Source organism: Buceros rhinoceros, unplaced genomic scaffold, assembly GCF_000710305.1.
Source record: "Buceros rhinoceros silvestris isolate BGI_N320 unplaced genomic scaffold, ASM71030v1 scaffold15833, whole genome shotgun sequence".
Classification (NCBI taxonomy): Eukaryota; Metazoa; Chordata; class Aves; order Bucerotiformes; family Bucerotidae; genus Buceros; species Buceros rhinoceros.
In genome coordinates this window covers 24719-38613 of record NW_010401954.1, presented here as the reverse complement: position 1 = coordinate 38613, position 13895 = coordinate 24719, and the positions used below count along the sequence as shown (strand labels likewise).

At 39.7% G+C, this 13895-nt stretch overlaps 1 protein-coding gene across 1 annotated transcript in view; it reads right to left on the bottom strand.

Moving 5' to 3' along the window:
* Positions 1-13895, bottom strand: part of LOC104490220 (multiple epidermal growth factor-like domains protein 11) — a gene marked incomplete at its 3' end in the record, with an annotated part of 27659 nt that overhangs the window by 12359 nt on the left and 1405 nt on the right. Inside the window, exons 2-4 of the mRNA XM_010132477.1 lie at positions 11243-11366; positions 8622-8723; positions 7389-7489 (exon numbers count right to left, since the gene is read on the bottom strand). Coding sequence (XP_010130779.1) covers positions 7389-7489; positions 8622-8723; positions 11243-11358 — 319 coding nt within the window. The remainder of the gene's footprint in view (positions 1-7388; positions 7490-8621; positions 8724-11242; positions 11367-13895) is intronic.

Below are 13895 nucleotides of genomic sequence, written 5' to 3'. Positions count from 1 at the left end.
CTTTCCCTGTCCCACCGGGGGAGGTGAGGGAGAGCAGCTGTGCGGGTCAGTGAGCGGGCAGGAGCTGGGGTTAACCCACAGCACTGTGCTATGCCATTATTCTGTTGGATGCACTTCAGACATTCTTGTAGTGATACTGATTAAATTTTTATTTACAGTTTCAATCTGATAAGATGCCTAGAAATGAGGAAGAGGGACAACTGGCACTTACACCTGGCAGAGGTTGCAGTAGCTCTTTTTTTCAGTTACCAAGGGATCTGCCTTACAACGTCCCCCACATCTGACTGATGGCTTCCCAGACATCAAGAGTTAATGTGTGACAAAGACTCTGGAACTGGTCAGGGGAAGGTCACCACCAGAGGAAACTACAATAGAAAAGAAGTGGGAAAAGATGCTATCTCAGATTCTATGTGTACATCAGAAGCTCTTTCTAAAGGCCATCTAGATTTAGGTAACTTCTTTTCCTCTCTATCTCTCCCCTTTTCTAAAGGGATTTAAAACCTCTTCAGAGCACAAGGGAAATAAATCTATTTCCAAATCTAAAGGAGTGGTCAAGAAAACAACTTCCATTTAAAAAATGTGTTTCATTTCCCACATCCATCTTCTTTCTGACCCTATTGATTCCAGCAAGTTAACCCAGCTCACCACACGTCTGGACTACTAATGAACTTCAAACTCTTTTGGAGGGAAAAGTTTCCTCTGGAGTTCTGTGCCTTCCCAGTTCGATAAACAGGAAATGTCCTGTAAGTAAACATCCTCAAAAACCCTTCACTCATCTACAGGATGGACAGGATCTTGTTTTTATAGGTCTGTGCAAGTGAATGGATACCAGCCCTGCAGGAAGAATTGAGCCATAAGTCTGTTATGGATTAGCACCAGTGCCCTCCACACCATTCTAGATCAGAGCAAACTAGCACTACCAACTCTGCAGGGTATTAACACAGGAGAAGGAGAAAGGGGATTTGGAAAGGGAATCAAGACATTAAAGGAGATGTGGAAGTGAGGATGAAGCCACCGAAGCCGGCCAGTAAAGCATGGCGGATCTGTGCTGACACACAGCAGCTGGGGACCAAGCTGTCTTTGCTAGAAGTGGGCAAATTAACGGACTAAACTTTGCATGGCTCGCTCTTTGAATTCAACCAAAAAAATGAACTCATATCTATGATTCTCCTGCCTTTTTTCTGATTTTGCTGAAGCTTCCAGGCATCCAGGCCACTAGCATGATACTATGAGGAGCTCTGGACCCAGCGCCTCCTTCCATGTCTACATTCCCAGTATTCTTTTACACTGATCCAACCGAAATTGCCTGAAGCAGCCAGAAGGTTTTTTTTACTGCTACACTAGCAACAGTCTAAATCTTTTTCTAACTATAACGCCTGCATAATTTTTCCTCTGGTATTTATTAAGCCCCTTGAGATACTACATAGCTTCAGCATACCCTGCTTTCAGACCTCATACTATTTTCGTTCCTTTGTATGAACATTTTGTTTCTCCTCCTCCTCCTGCATTTCTTCCAGAAGACCTTCCCTTATTTCATTACCACTCCCCACAAGCATCTTTGCAAATCCATCAGCATCCAGAAGCTGACTGCAAATATAAAATGATGGATGGGAGACGAGAATTGATTTTTTCACCTTCCCATCAAAGAGGTCTCTCCATTATCTTTAGGCTAAATAGTCACTCAGTGTCTTCATCTATGCCACAAAATGGACTGACCTACTTACAAGGCTGGTCGCACCCTTCCTATCCACCTGCACCTGCCTCCCAGGATGCTCAGAATGCATAAGCAAAGGCCTCTGCTGTTTGCAGAGCTGGGCCCTGCTCCGCTGTGTTCTGTGAAATGGTGTATTAGACGCTGGTACGTGGCTCCTTGGTCACACGCTGCAGCAGGGTAGCAGAAGTTGAATGCAGACACCCAGTTCTGTCGCGTGCTCCTTCTGCTGCTTTCCTACCACCCCACCTGCTCATTCAACAGCAAACAGGGATTCCTCCCCCTCACCATATAGTGGTAAGAGTGTGGCTGTTACTATGACTATGACTACAACTACTACTATTAGAAGCAGAATTTCTTCATTCCTGTGCAAGTTTCTCCTCAGATGGGAAGACAGGACCCAAATTATTTCCCCCATATCCTTCACTGGAAAAAGATGTATGGAGTCATCTCAAATACATATAAAAGGAGACATTTCAAAGTCTCCTACTGTCATTTCAACTCCATAATTAATAATCCTATATGCAGAATCGCCTTCCACACCATTTTCTCGCACTCATACATCCCAAATCAGAAAGAGAAAAAGAATGTCCCCTGATAGGAAGTATCTATGTTCTGCTATATCATTCCCCTTAATTTATGTTGCATTATTGATGTACAGGATGCCGCACTTGAATAATGCAACAGTAAGACTCTTACAGAAAGCACTAGCACCAGCTTTAATGTGTGTCTGTAAAGATAAGAAAAATATATTTCCCAAGTCCAACAGTTTTCAAACAATATATTTTCATGTTACAGGAATGCTCACCATGAGGAATTTAAAATTGAGGTGAGAAGGGGGGGATACCATTTCTTCTAAAATGTTAATGAGCTATTGCCTTATAAAGTGAAAATAATCAACAAATCTGACATATGAACAAACATTATGAATATTCAGGAAGTTTAATCTGCTGATCCAACATTTTCCAAGAGTGCACAACTTTTGCACTGATCACATAAGATATTACTTTTCTTTTCATCATAAGTACACTCTCCTGCAGTGTCAGTGCGTTGTTGTAACATATGCATTGAATTGCAAGTATTGTAATTCACCCAGATGGCAGGAAGCTTTGGAATTGTTCCTCCTATGGTACAGATGTTTAACAATCCAGCCATATGGCTCCAATAAGGCAGCCCTTCCAGAGACTATAAAAACTCCACCAGACATGCAACCTTGTAAATCTGAGCGCAGTCCTGAGGTATGAATGTTCATATTGCTACAAGATAAAAGCATACATCATGCTATGAAACTGGCATGTCTATAGGAATTACAGAATTTATGAAACGTTATTTACAATCCTGAAAGGAATCAGGTCCCAAATTTGCGTAATTTCACCGTCAGCTATTAAGAGAACATTCTTCATTTCTTTTTGAAATTCATTAAAGGTGTCAGACATAGATGAGCTGAAAAGGTGGGTAAATAACTCCATGAAGATATAATAACGTCCCTAACCTCTGGTCTGAGCAAACTACTGCTCTAGGTGACAAACTGGGATTCAAGTGAGACCAAGAATTTCTTTATAAAAAGATTTGTCAAAGTCAGGGAGCCCCGATGACAGTTGTGGCAATTGTGATGTGGAAAGTTGAATGTTGAGAAACAATCTGAGATCAATAATATCTTGGCCAAGAAAGGAAAGAACCATGACATGGTCAATCTATAACTCTACTGAATTTTGGCAGGTTTGAATGACAGATAAATGGCAGCAAATCAGTCTGTTAAATCACTAATGCTGTCATTATTACATCCTGTCACATTGCATAGATTTATACAGTAGAAAAGGAGTGTGAGGTATGAGAGTGAAAATTAAAACTGTTAACAACTAAAATGTCTCAATCTATGAAGAAAAGGTGAATTTCCAACTTTGTGTTTCATGGTGGGGTTTTTCTGCCAAAAAGTCAGATATAGGCAGATGCTGCTTGCAGACCCATCTTCCTTTTCACTGATGTCGGGTCTCTGATGCTTTGTTACCTAAAATAAACGTCTCTTTTATATAAATCTGTAGTGCAAGAGTAAGATTAAACTGGACAGACTGAACAAAGCATTGGACTCTCAGACAAAAATGTATCCATTTAGCACACAGGAGACTTTCCACCTGACATGTTCTTAAAGGGAAGTATTCAAGTACCATCTACTCAAAGGGTAAAAAACACAGAACCACCACATAATATTCCTTTTTTTTTTCCAGCAGCGAAGTATTCAGAGATGCTTTATCTACCACAGATACTAATCTAGGCAATATAATTTTAAAACATCCTTATGAAAACCTTGAAGGACAGTTGAACTCTAGTTGCTTAGAAAAAGATTTTCTGCAGTTTATGCATTTGCTCTGCCAAAAGCTTACCTTAGCGCACAAAGTCTAGTAAATCATCGGCGCTCTGATTTACTACCCAGACCATGCTGTTTGTTTTCAGGGACAGCTCAGTGAAAAGCAATGTCATGTATAAGAACATCCAGAGAAGGGGAATCGTTTTGGGAAACTACCAGAACAGGAACAACCATTTCTAAGACACCAATGAAAAAAAAAAAGGGAGATGTGCATTTGCAGCATTTCCCAGGTGGTGTTTTTTGAATACCATTACAACCCCAAAATATTCCAAGCCCGTTAGAGGCACAAAACCAATTTCATAGCCCAAAACCACTTAGCTGAAGTATTAATGCGCTGGCCAGATGCATAATTTACCAGTCAGCAATTTTAATTATTTGACCTTGTGCCTGAATTCTACGTTTTATGGGGCAGTAGCGCATATAGAGCTCCAAAAGGCAAAGACGACATGAGAGAAAGAGTGGAAGAGCGAGAAGCTCTGGGTCAACCCGATAATTTAGAACTGAGGACAGGTTTTATTAGACCTGATCTATTTAGTAAGTCCCAATAGGAAGACAAGATAAAAACATGTATCTGACATGCCTTTAAAAAAGAGTAAATGAGAAGGGAAAAGATCAAAAAAGTAGCTGAAAGCCTTCCCCCTCTTTAAAAGCCAAGAAACAGTCATTAATAGAGATTTAAACTCAGCTTTCTCTAGTCTAAACTTGTCACTGTTAATTACAAAGCTATTTAACTTTTGCAAGAAATAAAGACTGCTATTAATGAAAGAAGAACCAATTAGCCTTTAATCTACACACTGTTTTTTAATCAAACTTTCTTTTGATCATCACACTCACTGCGGGATGTATTCTCTCCTCCCCATGTTGTAGTGGCTTCTATGATTGCTAATGGAATAGACATTAAAGGGCTGGCTGAGCCGGGAGAACCTTCTCTGCAGGGCTGGAGCTTCCTTCCCTTCATGTCAGTGGGGCTTGGCAGAAGCGCGCTCATCTCCGACCCATGCCGCCCTGCGACAGCACGGTCAAGTGATGAGTGATTTTAAAAGATGGTGTCATCCGACCTCTCTCTTGTAGCAGCTGCCATTAGAGGGGCAAGCACTGAACACCTCTAGAGGAATGTGGGACAGGAGTACTAGACCATCTTGTTAGGAACAGCAAAAAGGAGCAGTTTAAAAAAAAGAAAGAAAAGGGAAAGGGAAGGTAAGGAAAGAGGCAAAAGCAGGAGACGCCACCAGGAATGAAAATGGAATTAGCTGATGACTGCAAAGAATGATGAATGGGAGAATTTGCTTGTTTGCAAAGGAATGTGTTGTAGAAAAACAAAACAAAACTAAGGGGACCAGGCTCAATGTGTTAGAAACAAAAGGCACGACACAAAAAGGGTCACATTAGATAAATACCGTTGTGCCTTCAAACTGCTGGTTGCAGGGCCAGAGAGTTTCAATCAGGTTTTTTGCTTGTTTTGGTGTTTTTGGTCTTGGTTGTTATTTTTTTTTTTTTGCTAAGTGGCTCCTTGTGGTATGAAAATGATAAGAGCAAGTATCTAAAAATCGATCGTGATGGAGAACTTCTTTCTTTACCTCATTTCTCTCAGTTGCACTTGCTGCTCAGCTCTCAGAGGTAGAAGGATAAATAGAAAATGTCCCTGAGGCTTGGACTTTGCATTTGTGATCATGCAGATAATGGAATGTAAGAACCTGACTCCTGCACATGTGAACAACAGAGAGGATGTAAGTATTATCTGCACTGTGTCAAACAGGAAACTCCTTGTCTGTCCTGATACCTGCTCTCTGTTCTGCACTAGCAAAACTTTGGTGTATGGTGTATGTTGTTTTCTTCACAACATAAAGACAAAATGTGCCTGGCAGCAGCAGAACTCTTGGGTATTAAAACTAACAAAAAAGCACTTTAAAATAAAAGCTAACATCCTCAAAAGAATCAGAATGTCTGCAGAGATCTCCTGTTGTCGCAACCAGTAAAAAATGGAAGAAAAAAAAATCAATAGATTGCAGAGAGGAAAGTGAAAATAAATATGTCCTGTGCCAGACAGGATTTCAAGTCACAAAACTCAAGTTTATATCAAAAATATGTGGAACAACAGCTGACATGATATGAATGCTTGAGAAATTTAAAGGTAAGCACATACCTAAGGCGGGAAGGATTTTAGCAAACATAATAGGTTACATTAAATATTTTTCAGGACTTGCGTAACACCCTTTGCACTTCAAAAGATCAAATCATTACTCTCTCTGTAAAATCAAGCTAATTCTAATGCCTTATCTCACAGGGCTGGTAATTTTCACAGACCAAAGCCCCTTTAAAGTAACTGGCATAAAGGTCATTTAAAATGAGATTGGGGTCTGTGCACGTTGTTGAGGAGCTCAGATATCACAACGCAGGTACAATATAGGTACTCAGACAAAACCACCAACAGAACTAGATAGGAGTCACTTTAAAGCACTGTGTCAAGATATGTAAAGTTAGCTGGATAACCGTATCATTTTCACATTTAAATTATTCTAAACCTGTCAAAATTTGGATTCTGATGCTGATCAAAATCTCCTCCTGTTTTTCTTGTGTCATAATCCCGTTCTAACGAGGTGAAGACACTAAAGCGCCAGCTCCGCTCTCTGTTTGAGCAAAGTGTAGCAAATGTGTCCAGTCTCATCATGTTTAGAAAGCTGCAAAACTGAAAACATGTGACCTTAATGCATGGGACATTTTTAATTAACACAGCGCTCAGGTGTAGCTAAAAGATCCATTTCACTTTTTGATCCCCTCAGACTGACACAACACCCTCAGAGCTTTGTATTTACTTATCCACTGCAATTAGGACAAAGTTCCTCTGACACATGAGAAGCTTTAAAAAGAGTAAAATTTTTGGCAGGAACAATGTGAAACACAGTGAGATTTTAACTGTTACCTGAAGTAGAGGTAGTAACTTTATGCTGCTCCTTAAACTATGTAATAATTTATTCCTACGAGTGTTCTCAGTTCCCTTAATTCTTTAACACTGATGCATACTGCTTAAATTACTCCCTAAAGTAAGGCCTGATTCTAGAAAGCACTCAAGACCTTGATTAACTCCCTCCTCAATGACTTCAGCAAAATTTTACTTGGGTGTTTGAAATGCGCATACCTGAAACAACCCGAAATGTTCTGTATCTGCAAGTCTGACTGAAATCAGTGGGACCTGAAGATTCTGAGCAGCAACAAAAACCAGCCCTAACATTACAACTGTGATACATCTTTCGTTTACAGCTCCTCCAAAAATGACTTTTAATTGTCACAGCTGAATGAAAGCTCTGTACATACGTATACAGTAGTCTCCGCTTTCGTAATATCCAGGGCAGCACTGAGATCTTCGCCGATACATAGTTCTCAGTCCTCTTCGATATGCTGTTTTATAACTTATTCTAAATTGCAAGACAGAAAACCGTTTGACAATATTGAAAATCAATGCCTACTGTTGGAATTATATTTGTGTTAAATTATAGTAAGGATAGCAGTCAATAATTACTTTTAAATGCATGAGAGCTTTTGATATTAAAAGCCGCAATAAAAAAAATCAATACTTGTTTTGAAACTTGAAATATAACTTGTATTACAAACACAGTACTCATGACAGTCGATCACCTAGGAGTAGCCCTTCCTAGGACTGCTATCTTAAAACCTTTCCCCAGGCATGAAGCCAGAGCAAGGAGTTTCTTCAAGAAGAAATGATTCATTTCTGTGTATCAGAGAGGTCGGTTATCATCAGTGGACTGGACTGCTGCAGAGACCACCGTGTCAGCATTACCACAGCAGAAACCGCTCTCAGTACACAAACAGTGGAGTTAACCCCAAGGGATGTCTTCCTGCTCGCTAACCCTGCCAAGGCACCAGTGCCTTGAAAATCACATCACAGTTCCAGTCCAGTATTAAAGCAAGTCTTCCCCACCACAACATGTTGTCCACTGAAATTAAAAGGTGTTAAGCATTCTGTGGCTTTCCTAGTCTTATTCATAGCATTAGCCACGATACCACATTAGAAGGAATATTCATCAGGGAATATTTAAACAGCGAACAAATCAAAGCAGCTTTGTTCATGTTAGTTTATTTGAAATTACCTTCACTGAACAAAACGTATTGCCCCTCGCGTTAGATAAATTGATCAAATTTACCCGGCTGCATTCTAGTCTACACAATACTCCAGAAAGCTCTGCAGCTCTGCCCAGTTCCCAACAGCGTAACACTTCACACAGCCAGACTGGGATGGTGCTGACAATGTCTTTGCTATTGAACACATGAAAGTTCAGGGACCAGTCACACAGCAAGATGCACGTGGCAAGGGTATGTTCTCCTGAACAGCCCCATGAGAGACCGTCTACCATTCAGCTGACTCAAATTTCATGCAAAAATCTGTCTGCTACAGTCAATGCCCTAGAAAGCCAAATACCCTGGCTCTTGTACTAAAACAATCTTTCTGTACTAGAGTAGCACAAAAATTTGGATAAACAGAAGGTATGTGAGGAGTTAAAAGGCAAAATAAAACTACATAGCTCTTACCTATGTCTAGTGCACTTGAACCAGTTCAGTATGTCAGTACATCTTGTGTAATAGATCTGATCAAAAGGATGAGCATACGACTCCTGCACTGTCACGGCGTAGCTATGAGTAGACAGAGAAAGAAAGTGAAAGGCTGTTTGTTGCAACATGAAAAGCTTCACTTCCCTCTATATGCCACTCATCTGACTTCAGTATGAAAAATAATCAATAATCTTAGAAACTTTGGGCATTATCAAAAACCAGAAAAGGGCTTCCCTCAACCACAGCTCTTCCTGAAAAATCTTGGAAATGCTTCTAATGTGGGCTCCATAACTGAAATAGGCACAGGGGTTTCAGCCTGAGTAATAAACCATTCCCTCCTGGAAAAGAAACAAATGCTACTAAAATTCATGGTAGTTTAGAAGGTGAAAAGGGCATTTGGTTAACGTGATAGAGAGAAAAGCACCACATTTTGAAAATGTCTCAGGTGCCTTCCTGCCCAGGACTGCTCATTTCTGCTTGTACTCTACAGTGCCAGCAAGAGCTCATGGTAACTTAGCACTGCCGCCATTTTGCCAGCATGACGAGATTCTCACACTTCATGTCACGCTGAAGCAGCATCACTCCTCCATATATGGGGTGCACCAATCAAATAGGTTCATTTTTAAAGGTTGAAGAGTATTATTTTTCTGCTGCACAAATTTAAACCTTTTAATGTGTAGCAGAAATAACCTCAGAACTACCTGAAAATGGTAGTACGAGTTAACTGGAATGTAGATTCGGAACACTTGGATATACGGTTAGAATGGAATTACCTCCCTCTGTACAAATTAATGGATATAAACAAAAACTGGGTAAAATGATTCAAAATCACAGAGCTCCAACAATACTAAGAATTCAGCAATTTCCTTCCCAAAACACCACTCACTCATGCAGCAGGCACTATATTCATTACTAGGATTACAATGACAGCGTCCGGGCCTCTCCCCTGGTATAGCAACACCCATCTCACTGCCTCCTTGCCAGTAGTTTTAGAACGTTGCATTGCCCTACCGTAAGCGTGAGGATTGTTTCAGAGACTCAGAATCTCAGGTTCTGATCTGGAAACAAGCTCTACTTTATCAGATCTACAATATCTTTGGAGATTGATACTGCAATCATTCTAGGCAGGGTCAAGACCCAGGAATTAGATCCTCCAAGTCATTCATTATATTGATTGTCTTAATCCTCCAAGTGATTTCCTTTCTGTCAGTGGGGCTGCTGATGTGAGTAAAGCCTGTGAGATTGCACCCGTAAGGTAATACCAACGTATCTGCTTGAAGGGTGTGATTGGCTTGAAATCGAAGGTTGGACTGTTACTGCCCTGCTTGTCATGCCCCTTCCAGACAAGCCAAGATTCTCCTAGATGTTGCTTTTACCCTCTATCACAGTTTGCTGGGGTTTACAATAATGTTTTTACTTCTGCTAATGACAAAACCTAAAACACTTACATTGTTCATTATTAATGTAAAACAGTACAGTCATGAATCTTGATTATTATTTTATGATTCTGTTTCTTATCCAGCAATTGCCCTAACAATCTTTTCCCTTTGATTTATTAACATCTAAGTAACAAAGTCATCTTGGTCAGTACAACCAATCAATTTTGGTATTTAATTTTTGTTTCTCCTTGATTGGGTCTCTAGGTTGCTGACTTTCTTCAGACAAAATCAATATTTTATTCCTGTGCTCTGAATGCACTTCATCTCCCAACACAGACTGCAGAACTCTCTTCCTGTACAGTCACTGCTTTGCAGTTGCATTACCTACATACAGCTAATTCGCTAATTAAGGCCTCTAAAATCAGAACCTAGTGCCAGTAAAGTAGGATTCCATTTTCACTCTCGTAAGAGGTCTATTTTGCTAAAGTGTAGAGTAATTCATATTTGTGTGGAAGTAAACCACAGAACAGAACTGGAAATTTAGCAAGTTAAACTTCAGAGTACAGGAACTTCAGCCTCTGCAAACAGATGCTGCATGAACATGAACCCTATCAAAGGTAGTGGATTTCTGTGTACTCAAAAGGCCTGTCCTGCACAGATCCATTTTCAGGACTAGGACACTGTAACAATAGAGAGAACAAGAATTACCAAAGCCTTTAATTCTCGGTGCTTTCATGCAGCTTCTCTTTGATGCTGACACGAATTCGGCAGATACAGCCACAAAGTTCAGGTCACAGAGAAGAAACCTGCATGTTGCAGCAGGAAGGGCTTAAAACTCGGATGAAATCTCTAATAGTCTTGCTCAACAACAACCAGAAAAAAGCAAGTCAGAACATGGCCACCATTTCCCTCGGTCTCTCAACGATAACTGAAAACACGTGTGTGCTGTCCTCTAGCTGAAACTACAGCGGTGCTTTGCAAAGCACAGCTGAGCAGACAGGTAACACCTCAGAACATGGTCTACAGCTCCAGCTTTAGAACCAATTCTTTGGGGGGACCCAAGTCCTCAGGTACTCCAAAGCACTATTTCTGTCATGCAAATTCATGCTCTTGTGTTAGGCAGGGTGGTGTTTAGCAAGTTATGGCTCTTATTTTGCCTTTTAAATGCAAAAATCTGAAACAGCTAGTAAAAAAAAAAACAAATTACTTGTTATACATTACCTTTCCCAATGACTACAAACATTTGGATCATCCGGATTTAGAGACAGCATAGGTTTGAGCAGAAAAGACAGAATAAGCCCTTTTAGAACCCACTGGAACAGCATATGCGCCACCATTGTTGTATCTGGATAAAGAAAAGAAAGCGTAGTCATTAAAAACAATCTTGAAGAAAACATTCTTCCAGACCTTTCCCTCCCCGCTTTTGTGCAAATCCAAATACTGTGGAGTTACTTACGAACTGAAATACTTGAAAAAGTAATCAACTAAAGAGTAAGATTTTTTAAAAGTGCAAATGCATTCTAAAAGGAAATTAGACATTTAAACCCACCAAAACCAGTGAATTTGATGACTGAGCTACCCAAGATACTGATAGCCCCAATGATTCTTCCAAAGAACATTCCTGATACTGATCATTTTTATGGCTGTCTGTACTGACTAAGTAACTGAGGAACTGAAACAATCTATTCTTCCATCAGCCTATAGGCAAATGGAAGAACACACAAACACCCACTTTGATTTATTTAAATGGGTTTTACATGCATCAATGGAGTAGCCTAGACCTGAGACATATGTTTATTACATGACTGAAGGAAAATCGATTCACTTTGCAACTCTCAGATGGGAAATCACTTAAAATTACAGAGGCCAACATATTAGGTCACATATGCAGAATGCTAAACATGAAATAAAAGTATTTGCATTGAAGTTGGAAATAGATTGTATAAAATTCATTAGGTGTGGTGTCTTTATTATCTCTCAGTTCATCTATTAAATGTACCGACTTTATCTGCTTCTTGCTCACTTAGGGTTTTGAAACCAAAGTCACAGTGTTTGCCTAGAGTTCCCCACTGACATCAGTCAAAAATACAAACAAGCTGCTTTGAAAGGTACCTGCATCAGATGTGTTTATCTGTTAACATTAAGTCAGTAAAAAATATTTTTAAACATCCACTTCAGGCATTTACATTGCCACATAATCCACCATTCAAATCAAAACTCCCATAAATTATTCCTGGCAACAAGATTGCCCTAAAAATAGATTTAATCTTCATATGATCATCCAAAAAAACCACATGGCTCATTGCCTCATGGTCCAGAACAGCGAAAGGGATGTTAAGTGGTTTGCTCTGCATGGCACTGATATACAGCCCAGCATAAAGAAATCATCCCAAAGCAGAGTGAAGAGCAGAGGGATAGCCAGGAAAGCTGATCTGAAATTACCTCCCGATTCAAAGCTTTTCTTAGTGAGTTCAAGGACACCCATTGCCTTTAGTGGATTTGAAGTCGAGATCCCTACAGAAGTAACAACTCATCTTTTAAATTATTCCTAGAGCTCTGCTAAACCCAAAGATAGATCTTAAGCCATGTAAGTCCTATTAACGTTCGTTAACACAATTTAATGTTAATATTCCTCATGAAATGGATTTAAGTCTTTGAGTGACCATTCTCTACCTGCAGGCTGCTTCCAAGTCCCATGGCAACAATGCAAAAGTTCACTCTGGAAATGTAAGAGGGCTGACGAGACAAGACCATAGAAAGAGAGTTCTGTTTATTGAAAAGACTTCCGCTACACTTGTCCTAGACACTACTTTTCCATGGAGGAAAAGTGTCTTGAATGGCTGACCTGCAAGTGCTCATGAGACAAAAGTTCAACCAACTGATTGTTCAAAACTTCAGTTGGTTTGAGAGTAGAATTGAACTTTTTACATAACATGTACCAGTAGACGTGAACTGCTCAAGTACGAGGCTCAACAAAATGACAGACAGCCCGTTACAAAGCTATCTTCAAAAGGTGCCTGTAACACCTTACACCAGCTTCCAGTTGAGTACCACCCAAGTACAGAGGTCAAGTTTTTCTGAGTGCTGTATGTCTAGGTTGCAGTTTATCCTACACCTTTGGTACATGGCAAGGCAGAAGGTCTAGAGAAAACGCTGCTTCTAATCAGAGATGGTCAAACAAGAGCAAGGCAAAACTGTTTAAGGAAATAGGATTGTTAAGGGGGGGGGTGTAAATCAAAGCATAGTTCTGTGCTCAGTTTGTCAGCTTTTGAGAACAGGTTTATCTCTAAATTAGAGGCAGAAAGACAGCCTGACTTGTACATAAAGAGCGTGAGCCTTTTTGCATTTAACTAAGGCAGCCCTGTATTTGAATTCTGTAGTTCTTTGAGATCTCAATTTGTTCTTAAGAAAATAATCTATCAGTTTAGTTTTTAAACCAAACAAACACCAAGTCATTATTTATAAGTCTTACCAGCTCACAGAATATTTGCTTCCAGTGTATTCGAAAGAGATTCAAAATTGTTTTCTAAACTTTTAATGATAATGCTATTTTGTTATCTGTTTATAAACAAACTGCTTTGTGCAATTAATTTTCTAACTTTGTAAGTCAGCTCGTATATCAGATTCATCCAAATACAGCAGAACCTCATTCATCTCAAGTGTCTCTTTTTCTAACTCAAATGAAATACTTCATTTTGATCACTGTTAATAGAAAAGACCTCATAGCAAAATGGAATGGTTGCTATTACAAGATTCAGAATAAAACTCTAAAAATAGGAGCACATACATTAAAAAGCAACATCAAAAAAGAATCCAGTAATGACATCGAATACAGTTTTTTTCAGATTTTCTCTCTCAGCACAATACACACTGC